Source organism: Haliotis rubra, unplaced genomic scaffold, assembly GCF_003918875.1.
Source record: "Haliotis rubra isolate DU_JTF1 unplaced genomic scaffold, ASM391887v1 Scf207, whole genome shotgun sequence".
NCBI lineage: Eukaryota > Metazoa > Mollusca > Gastropoda > Lepetellida > Haliotidae > Haliotis > Haliotis rubra.
Window position 1 is genome coordinate 542571 of NW_025766081.1, and position 21244 is coordinate 563814.

A 21244-nucleotide genomic window follows, 5' to 3' on the forward strand; every position below is an offset into this window, starting at 1 on the left:
ACTGAGCTGACACTTGTACACTGAGCTGACACTTGTAGACTGAGCTGACACTTGTAGACTGAGCTGACACATGTACACTGAGCTGACACATGTAGACTGAGCTGACGCATGTACACTGAGCTGACACATGTACACTGAGCTGACACTTGTAGACTGAGCTGACACATGTACACTGAGCTGACACATGTACACTGAGCTAACACATGTACACTGAGCAGACACATGTACACTGAGCTGACACTTGTACACTGAGCTGACACTTGTACACTGAGCTGACACATGTACACTGAGCTGACACCAGTACACTGAGCTGACACTTGTACACTGAGCAGATACTTGTACACTGAGCAAACACATGTACACTGAGCTGATACTTGTACACTGAGCAATCACATGTACACTGAGCTGATACTTGTACACTGAGCAATCACATGTACACTGAGCTGATACTTGTACACTGAGCAATCACATGTAGACTGAGCTGATACTTGTACACTGAGCAATCACATGTACACTGAGCTGATACTTGTACACTGAGCAATCACATGTAGACTGAGTTGATACTTGTACACTGAGCAATCACATGTACACTGAGCTGATACTTGTACACTGAGCAATCACATGTAGACTGAGCTGATACTTGTACACTGAGCAATCACATGTAGACTGAGTTGATACTTGTACACTGAGCAATCACATGTACACTGAGCTGATACTTGTACACTGAGCAATCACATGTAGACTGAGCTGATACTTGTACACTGAGCAATCACATGTAGACTGAGTTGATACTTGTACACTGAGCAATCACATGTACACTGAGCTGATACTTGTACACTGAGCAATCCACATGTAGACTGAGTTGATACTTGTACACTGAGCAATCACATGTAGACTGAGTTGATACTTGTACACTGAGCAATCACATGTACACTGAGCTGATACTTTGTACACTGAGCAATCACATGTAGACTGAGCTGATACTTGTACACTGAGCAATCACATGTAGACTGAGTTGATACTTGTACACTGAGCAATCACATGTACACTGAGCTGATACTTGTACACTGAGCAATCACATGTAGACTGAGCTGATACTTGTACACTGAGCAATCACATGTAGACTGAGCTGATACTTGTACACTGAGCAATCACATGTAGACTGAGCTGATACTTGTACACTGAGCAATCACATGTAGACTGAGCTGATACTTGTACACTAAGCAGACACTTGTACACTGAGCAGACACATGTAGACTGAGCTGACGCATGTACACTAAGCTGACACTTGTACACTGAGCTGACACATGTACACTGAGCTGACACATGTACACTGAGCTGACACATGTACATTGAGCTGACACTTGTACACTGAGCTGACACTTGTACACTGAGCAGTCACTTGTACATTGAGCTGACACTTGTACACTGAGCTGACACTTGTACACTGAGCAAACACATGTACATTGAGCTGACACATGTACACTGAGCTGATACTTGTACACTGAGCAAACACATGTACACTGAGCTGATACTTGTACACTGAGCTGACACTTGTACACTGAGCTGACACATGTACACTGAGCTGACACCTCTACACTGAGCTGACATATGTACACTGAGCTGACACTTGTACACTGAGCTGACACCAGTACACTGAGCTGACACTTGTACACTGAGCTGATACTTGTACACTGAGCAAACACATGTACACTGAGCTGATACTTGTACACTGAGCAATCACATGTACACTGAGCTGATACTTGTACACTGAGCAATCACATGTACACTGAGCTGATACTTGTACACTGAGCAATCACATGTACACTGAGCTGATACTTGTACACTGAGCAATCACATGTAGACTGAGCTGATACTTGTACACTGAGCAGACACATGTACACTGAGCTGACACTTGTACACTGAGCTGACACTTGTACACTGAGCTGACGCATGTACACTAAGCTGACACTTGTACACTGAGCTGACACATGTACACTGAGCTGACACATGTACACTGAGCTGACACATGTACACTGAGCTGACACATGTACACTGAGCTGACACATGTACACTGAGCTGACGCATGTACACTGAGCTGACGCATGTAGACTGAGCTGACACTTGTACACTGAGCTGACACTTGTAGACTGAGCTGACACTTGTAGACTGAGCTGACACATGTACACTGAGCTGACACATGTAGACTGAGCTGACACATGTACACTGAGCTGACACATGTACACTGAGCTGACACATGTACACTGAGCTGACACATGTACACTGAGCTGACACATGTACACTGAGCTGACACATGTACACTGAGCTGACACATGTACACTGAGCTGACACTTGTACACTGAGCTGACACATGTACACTGAGCTGACACATGTACACTGAGCTGACACATGTACACTGAGCTGTGGGAGACCAAAGGTCTCGTGTCTTTGCGAGGATTAAAGAATTATAAAAAGATAAACCAATATTTGTGATGGTCCCCACCTCCAAATGCTTCCCAGTGGAGTGCATGTGTCGCAAAGACAAGAGGGCCTGTGTGGTAGACTGATAAAGAGCAGGTGAAGACAGACTTTGGATTGTGAACGTAAGTAATTCAGCAAGAACGCTACAATGCTACGGCATATCTGTATGTCTGTAATCCTGATATGCTATATTGTTATTGATACTCTTGAATCAGCCAGATGGCATGTACGTCTACACTTACGTTCTTGGGGATGTTCTTGTTGGAAAACTGCATCTGGTTGTATAAGAAAAGAGCTCTTAACAATTCTGAGCCACTGTCCATTCCTTTGCCAACGTTCCGTTTGAAGTGACTATTTCCAGTAAGACGAAAAGTGGGCTTTTCAGTTCCAAGTTTTTTGTGTGTGTGTTATATGTGGAACTGTCGTACAGATCATGTATTGGGTTAATCGGCATGTCATGATATAATTCCATCAAATTGCCCGCACCACACCTAGTGTGAGCCTAGTGTAGTGGATAAAGCGTTGGCTCGCAACCCCGAAGGCCCGGGTTCGATTTTCTACATTGGTACAATGTGTGAAACCCATTTCTTGTGTCCCCCGCCGTGATATTGCTGGAATATTGCTAAAAGTGGCGTAAAACCATACTCACTCACTCACTGTATCACGAGGATTTGCTTCAAGTAAAATGACGGAGCCCAGTCAAGATGACGTGACAGGTAATCAATATCTTTATCGAAATAAAACGGGTCGTACCTTGCGAAAGGCATCGAATAATTTGACCTCTTTGATTAAATCATGAAAAGATTTCCAAAACATGTTGACGGTACACTTGCCCCGCGAAGCCTGCAATCCACCGACATCTCTACGGTAGTATTGGATGTCGGATGTCGGATTCGTTATGTGATTTCGACTGCACTATGTACAGACCAGTTAGTCAAGCCTAACTCCATAATTCCAGCCTAGTTCTGCAAGGGTGGAAACTTGGACTATTACAGCCAGTTACCTCCCTTGCATCGGGAAGCTGTTTTAATAATTCAACCACTGACATTATGCCGTAAAATGGAATGTCTAGCAGGTCGGTTGCGTCACTGTACAACTGACGTGTAGTGGGGCAACGTGACTTGACGTTAACGGCATCGTTATAAATAATCGAGTCTGAACCAGACAATCTAGTGATCAACAGCATGAGCATCTAACTACGCAATGGGAACCGATGACATGTGGCAACCAAGTCAGCGAGCCTGACCACCCGATCCCGTTAGTCGCCTCTTACGACAAGCATGGGTTACTGAAGATCAATATTCTAACCCGGACCTTCACGGGTTGGGACATGTGGAGCTGCAGTGGTTGGGGTGTGTTGCTGATATGAAGATTACTGCTGTTTTTGATAAACAAAAGTAAAATAGTTCCAAGGACCACTCATTCCTGTCGTCAGGGACATACATAAGACACAAATTAAGCAGCAACACCCGCCGTCATATAGCTGGAATATTGCTGAGTGCGGCGTTAGACAATAACACAATGCAAGCAAACATGTAGACTAAGGCTTAGTCTCTGAATATATATAATTTTGATAGTAACAAACAAACCCATTTATATTGATAAGGAGCCCTAGGGAGACCAGAGATCCTGAACCTGAGGAAATCTAGACTTGCTTTTTTTAGGGCTTTAGCACTGCAGAGAAAGCTTGGCAGTAGGGAAATTAATGTGGTTCAGGGACTGTGAGACAGACTAGCAAACATGGAATGCATTGGGTTACTGAAGATGAAGCATTACGAGCACCAAAGGAAACCAAACTGTCCCAGGTCTGTTATGAATGTAGATTGTTAAGAGACTCTTTTAGTGCTCCATTGGAACACTTTTAACTTAAAACGTTTAGAGTATCATAAATTGTACAAACAGTGAAACGACGAAAATAAGCACAACAATGCAACATGTTTTAAAATTTATTTCGCTATCATCAAAAGCGATATGGATCTGACACCATCGATCAGACGCTACCTGTAAAGGAAGGGGCAGCTCCTGTAAGCTGAAGGGTGGATTGGTAGCGTGACGTCGTAGCCTTGATGGTGATGTTCTGTCCATTGATTGTCACGTGACAGGGCTTGTTAGGGTGGACGAGCCCGCACACAGTGTACAGCGCCATGTCAAACTCGGGACTTGTTCCAACAAAGAAGTTTTTCTTCCTTCCCATGGCATCGTTCCACTGGAACTGGATACTCACCAAAGGAGGGTCCTGAAACCATGGAAACGAGGACTTAAGTTTACAACAACAGAGGGAATATTTAAACAGAAACTGAATGCAATGATTGACCACATGAAAACGTCCAGTAAAATCACATTAAATATTTAAACATCCGATAATTGTTCAATGATACAATGTGTGACACATCCACAATTTGTCAATTCTACCCAAATACAAATTCAAAAGGAGATAGCTTTCGTCATCATATATATGACAGAATACATTTTCTATACCCAATTCAGAATGAAATAGTCCATTTTAAAGCCAATACTTTTTATCATGCATATATAAAGAGAAATGTAACTAATTATGACAGAATACATTTTCTATACCAAATTCAGAACGAAATAGTCCATTTTAAAGCCAATACTATTTTTCGTGCATATATAAAGAGAAATGTAAGAAATTCTAGGGATGTATGGTATGGGATCGTCAAGAGTTTCTAGTTTTCGAGCGTCAAGTCGATGTCCAGAATATATTCCGCATATTTCTGGTGTCCACCACGGTGATATACGCGGTAGCGGGAATATTCATAAAGGAGGCCTACAACCACATTCACCCACCTGTAGGTAGGACAGATAACCGTGGTAGTCAATAGTCTCCGCTTTCTCCAGCAGGTAGAACTGTATCCAGTTGTTCAACCCCATGATGTGATTGGAGACGTTATGTGCATTTTGATGCGTGTTTTGCGACTTTTCTCCAATCATTATATGCTCAAAGCCGCTGTTTTTGTGACTCTTCAGCTGCACGGAATAGTGGCTGTACATCTCGAACCACATCTCATTAATAACCGTCCTGAAGGCGTGCGGATCTGCTTTGATGAACCCTGAAGAGTGAATATTAATTAGTATACAAGACCATAATGAGTTATTGAATGTGTTTTTGTTGTTCTTAATTTTCTATTATTCATTTCTGTTCAGCAGGTGTACATTAATGTCAGCAATGTCATTGGTCTCATAAAACAGTTGAAGCGTACGTAAAATATTATTGACATGACGACACATTGAGGAGTGCCATATATTGTTCAGCTGTTTGTTTCCATTTAGCATGAAATGAAGGCAATGATTTTTTCAACTTTAAACATAAACAATATTGATAAAACTTTCAATTGACAACTTATTCTGTTAGATAATTGATATATGGATGTACTTTTTCGCAAATAAGATGATGTGTGGTGTTAGTAGGTTAATTGAGAAATTGCAAAAGAGAATGTCAGAGTCAGAGATAAATATATCAACAGGGCCATGATGATTGAATGTTAATTAAATTACTCCTCATTCAGCAATATTTTTTCTGTAACTGAAGGAAAGAATCGGAGCTCGAGACTTGTCAAACAAGTCCACGTTAAAACATTACAGTCACTCTATCTATTCATTCGCTCTGCAATAACCAGGTCATGACGTATTCTTGGTTTACTTTTTATGACAATTCACACTTTAAGTATAAATTTAAAAACAACAGCATGTGGCCTGAAACGTCAAACAAGACCACGTAAAAACATTACAACCAGCCTACTCCAGCTTCATTCACTCTGCAACAACAAGGCGTATTCTTGGTTTACCTTTTATGAGTGAGTTTAGTTTTACGCCGCTTTTAGCAGTTTTCTTGAAGCAAATCCGCGTGATATAATGAGTGAGTGGGGACTCGAACCCGGGTCTTCGGGGTGACGAGCGAACGCTTTAACCACTAGCCTCTCCCACCTCCCCTTACCTTTTATGACAATTCACACGTTAAATATAATAAAATTATAAAAAAACACCATCTGTCCTGAAACGTGTACATCAGAGGACATTTATTTGAAGTGACAGCGAAATTAGCGCAACCAAATAACCCATCAACTATTAGATCAGCTAAGTTATATTTCAAGTTTGGCGTAAGAATAAACAACAACAAAATGTTGTTTTTTGTTTCAATGGTACTGTGGATGATTGATCATTTATACTTTTTAAAGCATGGACTAGAGCCTGGAGTGAGTGAGTTTAGTTTTACGCCACTTTTAGCAATATTCCAGCAACATCACGGCGGGGGACACCAGAAATGGGCTTCACACATTGTGCCCATGTGGGGAATCGAACCCAGGTCTTCGGCGTGACGAGCGAACGCTTTAACCACTAGGCTACCCCACCGCCCCTACTAGAGTCTGGAACATTAATAGTCACAACAGATGGGAAACAGGCGACTCTTGTGAATGTTGACTTCAAACGTTGGTTACAAAGTGAACAAGTAATGAATTACTTACATTACAGTGAGACAGTGTCCTATTTCACTCAAAACATTGACAACAACGTCAAGATTTATATTGAAAAGTGAGTGAGTATGGTTTAACGCCGATTTTAGCAATTATCCAACAATATCACGGAATTGTGATGAAAAGTGACCAGATGCTGGAACATAATGCCTCTTTAAAGTGTATTAAATGTCACTCGTATGATAAATCTGCAGATGACATTTTACAAGATCGATAAACTCTGACAAAATTTACCGTTATCAAGGAGAAACTTAGCGGCAAGCTGCATGACCCTTGTCTGGGACGCCACGGCCCAGAAGGCATCCTCCTCTTGAATCTCCACCAGAGGGCGGTGTTCAGACTGATGGACATTCAGTTCGTAGTTGTCCAGTAGTTGAATAAACAACGCATATGTAGAATTGGCTTTGGACAGCAAGGCGTCCAGCTGGCCATCGACAGGCGTGAGGAATCTGTTCAAAACATACTCTCAGTTATTGTATACGCTGCCATGCCAGAAACGTATATATAAAATCTGACCTCATTCTTAACATACACTGTATGTGTGAAGGGGCGGTGGGGTAGCCTAGTGGTTAAAGTGTCCGCTCGTCACACCGAAGACCGGGGTTCGTTTCCCCACATGGGTACAATGTGTGAAGTGCATTTCTGGTGTCCCCGCCGTGATATTGGTGGAATATTGCTAAAAGCGGCGTAAAACCACACTCATTCACTTCATGGGAAAGTAAACAAATTTTCGTAAACTTTTGAATTCAATTTCGATAATGAGACATTTCATACTATGAACATGTACAGTTATATGGTAAATCGAATTCAAGAAACAAAATATTCCAGTAAGATAGACACAACTTCACTTGTTCATAGCAAATCCGTAATTTAATTTAAAAACCGCAACCCATTAGTTAATACTGAACAAAAAAGTTGTCGTTGGATTCACCATGATTCAAATGTTTTAACTTGCACATTTTATCATCCAAATTAAGATACAAAGCAAGGGGCAGTCACTGAAAACAGAAAGCATTTACTTGTCCGTTGCCATGTCCGTTTCTTCATTTTGTGTTGTATTCCCCTGGTAGTTGAGTGTGTAGAGGGAGCTGTTTATTCTGTTGTCATCGCTGTCCCACAGCTGTTGGGCGAATGTGTTCAATTCATTTTGGGTAACCACCAGCCCAATCTCAGATCCTGGAAAATATTCATTCTTTTCTCAGTAGTATTCATATTACATTAAGCGTCCCTAGTTGCAGGGTATGTTACCTCACTAAGTGATTTTTTATATTTCCCACAGGTTCCTTGCAGGATAGCCATACTTTTTATATAGGTGTAAAAACAAATATTATTATTTAAATTATACATAAATATTTAATTTACGTACCAATTGTGTGAATTTGAAGTGGTGTTTCTTATACAGACATAAAACAAGTATTGTAGTGAAATAAGAATTTCGTCTATGGCTTTAAGAGATTGGCTTGCTTCAGTCAGACAAAACGAGTAGCAGCTGCAGACAAGCGTTACTCCCTTGCACAGTCTCGGAAAGTGTAAATCAGCTGTAAACTTACCTGTCACGATGGTCAGATAAATGATCCAAAAACCTCGGTTGTTGACAAAGCTACTCCCTTTCTAGAGTATGGAAAGGGCAAATCCTCCGCAAAGGGAGATGTCATTGTAAGATATATGCTCGAAGATCTTCGGTTACAGACCTTCTTGAATCTAGCACTAACCATCTGTAAACAATCAACAGCATGGTTCAATTTGTGCCCTAAAGTACCCACCTCTGCACAGTCTCCAGAAGTCGTTGCAGCAGTTGTTGAAAGATTCGCAGTCGGAGTCGCACTGACACGGCTTGATGTAGTCGCTCGGCGTGTAACAACGATGCTGGCAGGTTCCTGGTCAAATGTTTCATGGATAAATTCCCTAAGGTCTGATTTCATTGATACCATTAATCAGTCCTTAATGGGTACACTATACCACCAATATACCCTGGACATGTTCAAGCAATGTGCCTAATATGACGATAGTCACGTATGAAGGGGGCATTATGAGCACGCTCATTAAATCGTTCAAATAACTATAGATAGTTCGTTCGTGTTTTATTGCTTATGTTTGTATAGTAACATGAGTTGCTAATAATCAAAAGAAGAAGCAAACGGTATGCTTGTGTTCGATTGCTTGTTGTTTAACGCCGAACTCAGCAATGCTTTAGCTATAAGACGACGACGGTTGGCAAATAATCGTCTCCGGGACTTATAATCCAGTGATTATCATGATGCGCTTCGATGTGCGCAATTTGGACATGCATTAACGAAGCCAGCGAGCCTGACCACCTGATCTCGTTAGTCGCCTTTTGACCCCAAGCATTGATTGCTGAAGACCAATCGTTACCCTGATCTTCACGGGTACCGACGGTGTAAGTGACCGACGGCGTCAGTGACGGTGGATCTCTGTGTAACGGAAGAGTCGCCTTTCGCTGTTCAGATAATGTGAGCGAGTTGGGATATAACGCACGTTGAACAGTATTGAAGTTCCATCACGGCGCCTTATGGAAGAAAGCCCAGAGTGATGTCGGTCTAAGAACTTTGGTGAAACCCACCAGTCTGGGTAACTATGGTTCTGGCAAACCAGAACCCGTGAAGATCCGGGCTAGGAATGTTTTTTTCCAGCAACCTATGCTTGTCGTAACAGGCAACTAATGGATCGGGTGGTCAGGCTCTCTGACTAGGTTGAGACATATTATCGTCCTGATTGCGTAGATCGATGCTCCTGCTGTCACTGGATTATCTGGTCCAAGTTCGATTATTTACAGACCGCCGCCATATAGCTGGAATATTGCTGAGTGTGGCGTTAAACAACAAACAAAGACAGAACAAGAAACATATTCGGGCAGAAACCTTTCGATATCGTAATCGGGATAATTGGCTTCAAGGAAGTGATTTCAGGACTGCGACAAACAGGCCACGCGTATTAAACGTTCGACGTATTAAAACAGCAGGAGCCGTCATGGTTATATTTACAGAAACATATCTAGAAAATACAACCCCAAACCAATGACCGCGCTGTCCTCTACACTACCATAATTCTGCAGAAACACCGAGTCGACAGCGACAACAACTGCGATGACCACGAATAAAAAGAAACACCACTTCATGATCCCGGTGTCGTACCGAAAGAAGTGAAGTATATTCTTATCTGTGACCCCTCAACATGTAGGTATAATTTCAATGTCACGCATGTTCTGTTCTCGTGGCAGTGACTCCGGTTTAGGCTTGTTTAATCAGATAAAACAGTTGTTACTAGATTTATCTGTGTCAAAGACTGGTTTGGGGAAATGACAACGAATCGTATAATATAGTTAAGTACGGGAGCAATTTTAAAGGATGTGCATTCAGGAAAGCACTTTTTATAATTTCTCATCCCTGGTGCCATCTCTATCCAGGAGAACAAAGTGAGCCTGTATTTAGGGGAAACTAATATTCCCGCGTACATTAGATTGGCAAGAGCAAATGTTATTGAAACAAGTGGAAAGATGAGTGAGTGAATGAGTTTAGTTTTACGCCGCACTCAGCAATTATCCAGCTATATGGCGGCGGTCTGTAAATAATCGAGTCTAGACCAGACAATCCAGTGATCAACAACATGAGCATCGATCTACGCAAATGGGAACCGATGACATGTATCAACCAAGTCAGCGAGTCTGACCACCCGATCCCGTTAGTCGCCTCTTACAACAAGCATGGGTTACTGAAGGTTCATTCTAACCCGGATCTTCACGGGTAAGTGGAAAGATGAACATATTGAAAAACTGGATAATTTTGAATACTACGAACCTTAGGGAGTGAGTGCAGAAAAAATGTTTCAACCCACAGAAAACATGTACAAAATATAAATTAGACTGAACGAGTATTTGTCTCTATATTTAGAACAAACTGGATTATTTTGGACGCTGTAAACCGACGGGAGAAAGGACAGAAAAACGTTTAACCCACAGAAAACATGTACGAAATCTGAATTAGGCTGAACTAGTTCTTTTCACTATATTTAGTTTCAATGACTCGAAATATACCATACCAGACAGAATTATCAGTAAGTTTAGGTTATTTTAAGACTATGCTTCGCCTTTCTTCAGCTGTTAAATTCTCGTGCCAGAGAAATACAGAATGAAAGAAGCGTTCATAAAATGGTCCAAAATATATAATCGCAACTTTCATTACAAAACTATTTAAAAACACACGTTCTAATTCTATGTGGACAAATAAGAGTGATATAGTTTCTTCGTCAGAATAGGTTGCAGTAAATACCTCAAACCACATATGTATCGTCTGAAAGGAAGGCAAATCATTATATTCAGGGTTTTCATCTTGTCGAACACACTGCAGTGAAACACTTTGATGAGTCGAACTTCTCGAAAAAAAAGAAGTTTTGTCTCTTTGTATGCCTTCTTTAATCATAATTTCTCGGTTGTGTCGAACATCGGATAACCCGAATGTTCACGCAGGTCCCTGCCGCTCTGACACAACGAAGTTTGGCTCGATTTGTTAGAAAAAACAAAACAACAAACCGTTCGACAGATAGTTATACGAATAATGCCACGAACAAAACGAATCGGAAGTGTGAACAAAACTAATCCAGGCAATATAAGGGGATGTTGGGATTTATGGGAGCTTTACTATTCACGACATTGTACACAAACACAACGCAACAATCACAACCATGGCTTTATTGCGAATATTCGCTCAGGGTATATTTTGGTAGTATCAAAAATAATTATAATCTTTTATCAAACACATTCAAATAAAATCACATTCTGTAGGACTAAACCTCCGGGTTAAGGAATAATGCACCTGTGAATTTGACTTGACCAAAACATTCAAGACACAAGACACAAGAATGCTATCCGTATCAAAGACACCATAATCGTATGGCCGTTTCGTGTTAGATTAATGTTTAGCCAGCATAAAAAATGCGCATGTTTTCTTTTGCCCGGCGGTTTAGTTAATCTGACCAGCAGTTTCTACAGACTTAAATGTAATACATTTGAAAATACAACCAACACATATAACTTCAGATATAACTGCACTTTACAATAACCCTTTCGCACAATAGAATGGTGTCCACGTTAGGTGATTGAAAACATCAGTGGTTATCAAAAACTCATTTGTACATGTACGGGGTTGAGAGATGAAGTGGATGAGTGAGTGCGTTTAGTTTTACACCGTTTTTAGCAATATTCCAGCAATATCACGGCGGGAGCACCACAAATAGGCTTTGCACATTGTACCCATGTGGGGAATCGAACCCGGGTCTTCGGCGTGACGAGCGAACGCTTTAACCACTAGCCTACCCCACTGCCCTGAAATTCAGCATGCATTATTCAAAACGTCATAAAAGAAAAACATGATCAGAATAATGAGTTGGGGTTGTGCATTATAGGCTACTCGAATATGAACATTAATACAGAACAACTGACACAGTGGAATTAATAACGCTACCTCAAATTCTGTTCTGCCAAAAACGTAACTATCACAATATATCACAATATGCTTTGTAACAGACACGTGTTTTACCCAAAAATATTCCAGTATTCTAGGAACGTAAGGAAAAGTACAAGGAGCTACTGCCCACGCCCTCTAATAAGACCTCTGCGAAACTGATCATTAAAACATCGTAACAAGCACATGGAATGTTTTCTGAAAAAATACCCTATCATCACCAGCTCTACCGTCGACCCATATAAAAACAGAACATACATCAACAAACCCAATAATTACCAACTTAAAAAACACATCTCATGTAAATGTATAATCTAAGGGTTAAAAAGAAAGTAAAGTACATTTAGTGGTTTAATACTCTTGGTCTCACTGTTCATAGATATAAAACGATATCAATACTTGAATGATAATCTAGTGGTGTGACCTTTATCATTTTCAAAGATGTATGTTCTTGTATCAAAGCCGATGTATTGGTGTATAGTAACATGCGTGCGTGAGTGAGTGAGTGAGTTTAGCTTTACGCAGCATTCAGCAATATTCCAACTATATGGCGGCGGTCTGTAAATAATCGAGTCTGAACCAGACAATCCATTGATCAACAGCATGAGCATCGATCTACGCAATTGGGAACCGATGACGTGTCAATCAAGTCAGCGAGCCTGGCCACCCGATCCCGTTAGTCGCCTCTAACGACAAGCATGGGTTGCTGAAGACCAGTTCTAAGCCGGATCTTCACGGGTCAGCTAGTAATATGAGTTGACTCGTGTACGGTACATGAGTTTGCTGGGTATTAATTGATCGATGGTTGTTTTACGCCGCACTCAGCAATATTCCAGCTATATGGTCGCGGACTGTAAATAATCCAGTCTGGACCAGACAATCCAGTGATCAACATCGATCTACGCAACTGGGATATGTAGGAAATAGTTAAGCAAGAATAATTACGTACCGAGACAAAAACCAGCTAAAATAAAGCTCTGACATACACGTTAAAACTTCTACACATCTGATTTATCTAGAAAAATAAAATGAGTTATGTAAGAAATGGAAACAGTTCCTTTACAATACTGCCTTCCAGTATTCTCAATAAGACGGTATAATCCTGTATTTAGAGAAACAAAAGAATATTTTGTTTCACATCGAGACAACAGAGTCCATTCGTGTCAAAAGAGTTAACATATTACCCGAATACACATACATGTTCAATGTGCTACGAAATTCGAGGATTGTTTCATATAAATGAAGTTAATCTATAGAGTTAAGATTAACTTTAGTCATTATATACAAGACGTCGAGTATTCTTTTAACTTAGTTAACTAGTTAATGTTAGCCTAGCAGACATTGCATTCGTTCGTCACGTCTAAAACTCGTGTTTGATTCTCATTCTATAACGTGTCAGGTCTGTCGTGTAAGGCAGTTTATGTGATACGTCGTTGTCTAACCGTGGTTCACTTTACACTTGCATACTCTAATATCTCTACCTTATGTCCGGGTTCGATTCCCCACATGGGTACAATGTGTGAAGCCCATTTCTGGTGTCTCCCGCCGTGATATTGCTGGAATATTGCTAAAAGCGGCGTAAAACCATACTCGCTCGCTCACTCACTCACCCAATCACTACCTTATGTTGCCAATAAACATGTTATGGCCATATACATAATCACTGCAAAAACACACAAAATATTTATCGAAATAAACAATTATAAAACAGTCACTCAGCATTGAACGTACGAGACATTATCTGAGGCACTTATAAATCTCCCTCTCTCTCCCCATGTCATGTGCCGAACCACGGGGCTGATTTAACATCTGTAGAAGCACGCGACTAGTATATAAACACGATATAATTGTCTGGGACTAGCAAAATCATGAATACGTCTAGAGACAAATATAAACTCCCGTGAATATATAAACACTATTATATTTAAAAAGTGTCTGAACATCATATAAATATTTGCAAGCGTAATATTACACACCGTCAAGCTCAGATTAACATGCATAACTCTTTAAGATTCCCATTTACGCCACTTGTTATTGTAAACACTTTCCGCTTTTCACATATTTTGTTTGTTTGTTTGTTTGTTGTTTAACGCACTCAGCAATATTACAATATTATATGAAGGCGGTATGTAAATAATCGAGTCTGGACCAGACAATCCAGTGATCGGATCGATCTACGCAATTGGGGTACGATGACATGTGTCAACCAAGTCAAGGAGCCGGACCACCCGATCCTGTTAGTCGCCTTTTACGACGAGCATGGGTTACTGAATATCAATTCTAACCCGGATCCTTTTCATATATTTAACAGCGAGGCCATGGACATTTCGATGCAAACGGTGATTACGACAATATCCCTTCTGAGTGACAGTCGATAACAATCAGTGCGAAACAGCTGTTATGTTACATGCACAACACACAAGACAAATGTGAAATAGCTTTCCATACATGACGCACAAACGCAAAATGTATTTATAAAAAATAAGATGTCAACGTAAAAAATAATCAATCCAAACTTATTTCACTTGTCTCGAAAGGTAAATTAATGTAAAAACTTTCATTGAATTATTAATGAAAATCAGAGTTCGTTAATAGACTGTTGTTGAAATCTTTGAAGGGTATTTCATAAGAAAAGCAAGGTTTATGGATGTCAACTTCTTTATTGTGAATAACATGACGCTTGCGAGTGTGTGCTTGCTACTTCATCATCTTAGACTTACGTTGGTCATTTACTTTACCCTTACACAGACAACAAAACATCACGACGCATTGATTCAAGTAGAACGAATCAAGGAAGCTCTCAAAGCGAACACTTGAACATCCAACTACCAATAACACCCCAGTCAGTCTGTCTCTCCCATGCCCCCTGTATTGCGCGGGTGGAAATGGATTGCTGTGGGAAAAACAGGTATAAAGATAATACCCTCAGGCTGTCATATGATATTTGTCCTTCTGAAGTCTAATCAAATAAATATCCCGTATTTAAAATTTGTTTGTAAAGAATAAATACTTATCCCTGTTTGTTCAGTTCCCTGATATGGATACCCAATAGGATGCCGGTTTGGAGGAAAAATGCTTTGCGATTTTAGAAATGCAATCGTACAACAAATGCATCTATGAGTTGTTAAACCATAGTATTCTCTGTTAAATTGCGAACGTTCTTCTTCTTAATAATTTTATATATTTTCTTTCCGTCAGGAGTCTTGAAAACACCTCAGATTAGAGGATTACTTAACGTCCACAGTGGATTACGTTAAAATTTTTCTTAAGAATATTAGTCAACATACTGCTTTGGTCTAAATAAAAGTGTCTTTGTATTCCACGTTTGTGATATCACCAAACATCAAGTTCTATTTAGGTATCACATTCAATACTAATTTATTTACAAGGCAGTTACTGAACTGTTATAACACCTAATTAAAACTATGTGGAAAAATGCCCGTTGAGATTCGTGTCGGAAGAGATCTTCAGCAAATCATATCTCGCTGGAGATGAATATTGGGACCAGTTGGTTAGGCTCACTGACATGGGTAATGTACGACACCGTATACGATGCGTAGAAGAGAGTAATGACTGGATTAAGTTTCAAAATATGACTACGATCATAATTACAGCTGAAATATTACTGAGCTCGGCGTTTAAACAAACAAAAAACAATCCCTAAACACAAATAAAGTCAAAATACAAAACAAACAACAACAACAACAACAACAAAACACAAACCCAAACAAACAAACATAAAAACACACACATCCGCCCTCCATGAAAACCATAGATAACACGTAGCAATTCAGATTATGTATCCGTACCAACTGAATTCACGATAAAACAGTGAATTCGCAGCTTCTAGTAACAGTAGAATTTCGCAGAAACTAGAATATAGTCCAATTTAACGGTACACTGTTTCTTGGTTATCCAAGTGTTAACTGTCTAATCTCATGATTTGTGTCAGCTGATTTGGGTGCAGTTTTTCGAAAGACACAAACAGATTTCCTCTAATATTACTACATCTGTGTGTAATGCTTCAGCGGGTACTGTCTCCAAACAAGGCAGTAGTGAAAAACCTCCACTCTTAACTACACACCTCAAGGCGCTTTATTATGCAAGGAACATTCACATTGAAATTGCTGTATCGAACTATTGATAACTCGAAGAATGTCAACTCTTTCCTGTAGTCAGCATGGTCACGACAGTAGTTGTTTAAATGTAAGTGTTCATGTTATTTACTGTATCGTATTCCCTTATACGTACATAGTCGTTCCTTCAGTTTCACAGGAACCAACTATCACATAACCATGACGAACAGAATCGTCTGTCTTCTTCAGAAAAAAACATTTTGCGTCATTTGTCTACAACACGAGGATCACAGATCTTCATATTTGCTGATGAGAAGAATATACTCCAAGGACAGTTTCTCTGTGTTTCCGAGCTTCATTAAGTTTCTGGACATTTGATCATGACCAACGAATGAACTGTGATTCATAGTGTCACAGCATCTGGACCATTATAGGACTTTCAGGTCACGAGCTCCGATTCAACAGGGACCTTTGGAACTGTGTCACGTTGCTGCTGTGTTCCCAAGTTATTGATGTACTCTGCAACCAAATTCGATGCGTCTAGCCTCCCTATATCAGTCAGCACCCGTTGCAGATATACCATGCACGCCCCCTTCTGCTCCATGTGCTGGAGGAGAGCCAGTGTTTGACTTGTCCTTATTGACTCAAGAAACGTGATGACTTGGTCGAGGGAGAGCTGAGATGCTAAAGCCCTCCAGTCGTTGCCCAACGGACTTCGTGGGTCAAGAAGTATCATTAAATCCCGTTTCAGGTCATCAGGGAAAAAAATGTTCCTCTGAGCCATAGAGGCCTGTACTTCGTCCAAACTGAAGTGGGGTTCTTGGTTGTCGATCCTGACATCAACGGAAGTTCCGTTGTGATTTTTTCTACTCACCTGAACCATCGATGCTCCGGTACTGCATGGGTTGGATCCAGGGATCCGTATTGTGACGTTTTTGAGACCAGATTCCGATAATCCTTTATGAATTTCAGTCATATGGATGATTAACCTCTCGCTTTCGTTGTCGCGCCCGTCCTGGTATGCGAGGAGGTGGATGTTGATTTCTTCAGCTCTCAGGCTGTAGTCGCCAATTCTTTTGAAACACATAGATAGGTGAGGGCACTTCCCGTGCCAAATGTTTATAAATGGGACCCTCTGGGTCTCACATCCGTCAATGCATGCCCACCTTTCAGATAAGTAGGCAATTGACAGTAACATATCCTCAGCATTACCACTGTATAGGAACACTTTCTCAGGACAGCACTTTTTACTACCAAACTGAGACTCATTGTTGATTGCCCACTCCAACGCACATGGTGTTTTGTTCAGAAAGTATACCCTGATCTGGTAATGGTCAACGTCCGGTTGCAGTGGACTGCTGAACACAGCTATCTGGATCCATTTCTTGCTAAAGTGTGAATCAGGACGACACTGTATGCTGCTCAGCAGACTGAAGTGGTCCAGCTTCACCTGACACTCGTCTTGAGTCACTACACATTTGCCAGCCTCTTCCTTAGCCTCACACAAAACGTTCCATTCCTTCTGATGCGTCAGCTCGGTTTCACTCACCATAATTTTGATGCTTGCCGGATCATACGCACAGTGTCTATACGATAGGATGCATTGCTCATTTAGTTTTAGACCATGAGGCCCGCAATACACTACAGGACTAACAAGAGCTTGATATGGTTCCATTTCAGGACTGTCTCCCAAGTCCCAAACGAGAACTAGAGTCATTACCTGCTTCTGACCTCTGGGGATGGCACCAGGAGGAACACGTAGAGATATACCCATATTGTCGAGAATAAGAACATCCCCTCTGTGGTCAACCAGATGGGCTACCATTACCACCAGCTTATCAGCCACAGTTTTCATGATACTTCTTTCAGTTACAATGAACAGATCTTGTATTCCTGCTTCAAACAGTAGTGGATCGATGTGAAGAGAATCGTGATCTGTGTTCTGTTCACTCACAGGATATCCACTATCATATCTTGCATTGGCCTCCCCTTGGTCTTCGAAACCATGTCTGCCCTCACCACACACAACTGTATCAGGAATTCCTGGATGATGTTCTCCTTGGTGGAGGTGACAAGCATGGTCACTAGATTCGTAACCAACAGCAAGGGGATTAAGTCGTTGAACACCTCCATAGAACCCAATGGGGCTCTAAACGAGGGGACCAAGGCAGGAGATGTTGCTGGGGCGGGAAGATTGTAAGGATCATATATAGCTGGGACAGGTGTTGGTGTGCTGAGACGTTTCTTACAGCATCGTCTGATCCACCAGATCACGAAGACTGCAACGATGACAGACAATACGGAGATGGAAATCTCCAGGACGTGGCGCTGTTCTTCAGATGCCATTTTTTCGCCTGGTCCGTCAAACATTCCAAGTTCTGGTTTGACCGACTCTTTGCTATCGTCTGGTTCCATTAACGCCATCATTGCTTATATATATAATATATACTCAAACATGCTTCTAGTTACATGGTGAATGGGTGATAATATGTTCATTTCACTTGAGCTGGCTCTGGAAAGATCAACTTGAAACCATTCTTGTTTCGCCATCGAATACCTGCAAAGTGAAGAAAGAAAGAACCAGATCTTTAACAAAGTTGTAAACAAGAATGTGTTGTGCAACAGCAGTGTTCATCCATTGTACCGCTGACCCACCTATCATCAATATTCCTGCCCCTCAGTTCATCTATTGACACTCGTGCATCTCCCACCACCTATGAATCTCTCCTTAATCTATTCACACCTATGTCAACACCCCTCCATCGATCGGTCTGTAGATCAATTACCCAATCATATATATCTGTCTTTATCTCCATCCATTTTTCAGTGAACACCCCTACACATTTATATCTCCACATATCCATGTTTTTACCGCCATCCATCTGTCAGTCACCACTCTCCACATATGCATCTGTCCTTACCTCCATTAATCTGACAGTCAACACCTCTCCACATATCCATCTGTCCTTACTTCCATCAATCTGTCAGTCGCCACCATCGACGTATCCATCTGTCCTTACCTGCATCAAGCTGTCATTAAAGACCCCTCCACATATACATCTTTCCGTACCTCCATCAATCCGTCAGTGAACTTCCCCCACATATACCTCGGTCCTTACCTCCATCAATCTGTCAGTCATCATCCTCCACATATCCATCTGTCCTTATCTCCATCAATCTGTCAGTCACCACCCTCCACATATATATCTGTCCTTACCTCCATAAATCTGTCAGTGAACTTCCTAATATATATATATCTGACCTTACATCTATGAATCTGTCAGTGAACAGTCCCCACATATACATCTGTACTCACTGCGATAATCTGTCAGGCACCACCCTCCACATAAATGTCTGTCCTTACCTCCATCAACCTGTCAGTCACCATCCTCCACATATATGTCTGTCCTTACCTCCATCAATCTGTCAGTCAACATCCTCCACATATCCATCTGCCCTTACCTCCATCAATCTGTCAGTCACTACCCTCCACATATATGTCTGTCCTTACCTCCACGAATCTGTCAGTCAACATCCTCCACATATCCATCTGCCCTTACCTCCATAAATCTGACCCGTGAAGATCCGGGGTAGAATAGGTCTTCAGCAACCCATGTGCTTGCCATAAAAGGCGACTATGCTTGTCGTAAAAGGCGACTAACGGGATCGGGTGGTCAGTTTCACTGACTTGGTTGACACATGTCATCGGTTCCCAATTGCGCAGATCGATGCTCATGCTGTTGATCACTGGATTGTCTGGTCCAGACTCGATTATTTACAGGCCGCCGCCATATAGCTGGGATATTGCTGAGTGCGGGGTAAAACTAAACTCACTCACTCACTCACCTCCATCAATCTGTCAGTCACCACCCCTCCACTAATCCATCTGCCCTTACCTCCATCAATCTGTCAGTCACTACCCTCCACATATATGTCTGTCCTTACCTCCATCAATCTGTCAGTCAACATCCTCCACATATCCATCTGCCCTTACCTCCATCAATCTGTCAGTCACCACCCTCCACATATCCATCTGTCCTTACCTCCATCAATCTGTCAGTCACCACCCTCCAAACATGTATCTGTCCTTACCTCCATCAATCTGTCAGTCACCACCCTCCACATATATACCTGTCCTTACCTCCATCAATCTGCCAGTCAACGCCCCTCCACACGTATATCTGTCCTTACCTCCGTCAATCTGTCAGTCACCACCCTCCACATATCTGACCTTACATCTATCAATCTGTCAATGAAGTTCCTCAGCATATCCATCTGTCCTTACTTCCATCCATCTGTTAGTTAACATTTCTCCACATACACATCTGCCCTTACCTCTATCCATTTGTCAGTCCACTTCCTCCATATCCGTATAATTATATGTCCTTACCTCCATCCATCGGTCAGTCACCACCCTCCACATATCCATATGTCCTTACCTCCATCAATCTGTCAGTGAACTTCCCCCACATGTGCATCTGTCCTTACCTCCATCAATCTGTCAGTCACCACCCTCAACATATCCATCTGTCCTTACCTCTAGCAATCTGTCAGTGAACTTCCCCCACATATACATCTGTCCTTACCTCCATCAATCTGTCAGTCAAAACCCCTCCACATATATATGTGTCCTTACCTCCATGAATCTGTCAGTCACCAACCTCCACATATACATCTGCCCTTACCGCCATCTGTCAGTCACCATCCTCCACATATC

At 41.4% G+C, this 21244-nt stretch overlaps 2 protein-coding genes and 1 long non-coding RNA gene across 3 annotated transcripts; all 3 read right to left on the reverse strand.

Moving 5' to 3' along the window:
• Positions 1–4414: 4414 nt before the first annotated feature.
• On the reverse strand, positions 4415–10560 carry LOC124276207 (poly(U)-specific endoribonuclease-like). The gene is made up of 6 exons (XM_046711867.1): positions 10035–10560; positions 8738–8851; positions 7994–8150; positions 7209–7423; positions 5290–5552; positions 4415–4717 (listed from the first exon to the last, which is right to left on the reverse strand). Exons 1-6 carry the CDS (start codon positions 10108–10110, stop codon positions 4472–4474), a joined length of 1071 nt encoding a protein of 356 aa, XP_046567823.1. The 5' UTR covers positions 10111–10560; the 3' UTR covers positions 4415–4471.
• A 3818-nt stretch (positions 10561–14378) lies between these two features.
• LOC124276232 (UNC5C-like protein) lies at positions 14379–18951 on the reverse strand. Its single transcript, XM_046711902.1, has 2 exons — positions 18829–18951; positions 14379–18676 (listed from the first exon to the last, which is right to left on the reverse strand). Exons 1-2 carry the CDS (start codon positions 18949–18951, stop codon positions 16967–16969), a joined length of 1833 nt encoding a protein of 610 aa, XP_046567858.1. The 3' UTR covers positions 14379–16966.
• A 146-nt stretch (positions 18952–19097) lies between these two features.
• On the reverse strand, positions 19098–20038 carry LOC124276208. The gene is made up of 3 exons (XR_006898448.1): positions 19990–20038; positions 19647–19744; positions 19098–19448 (listed from the first exon to the last, which is right to left on the reverse strand). It is a non-coding gene; the product is annotated as an uncharacterized LOC124276208 (long non-coding RNA).
• Between the last annotated feature and the right edge of the window lie 1206 nt (positions 20039–21244).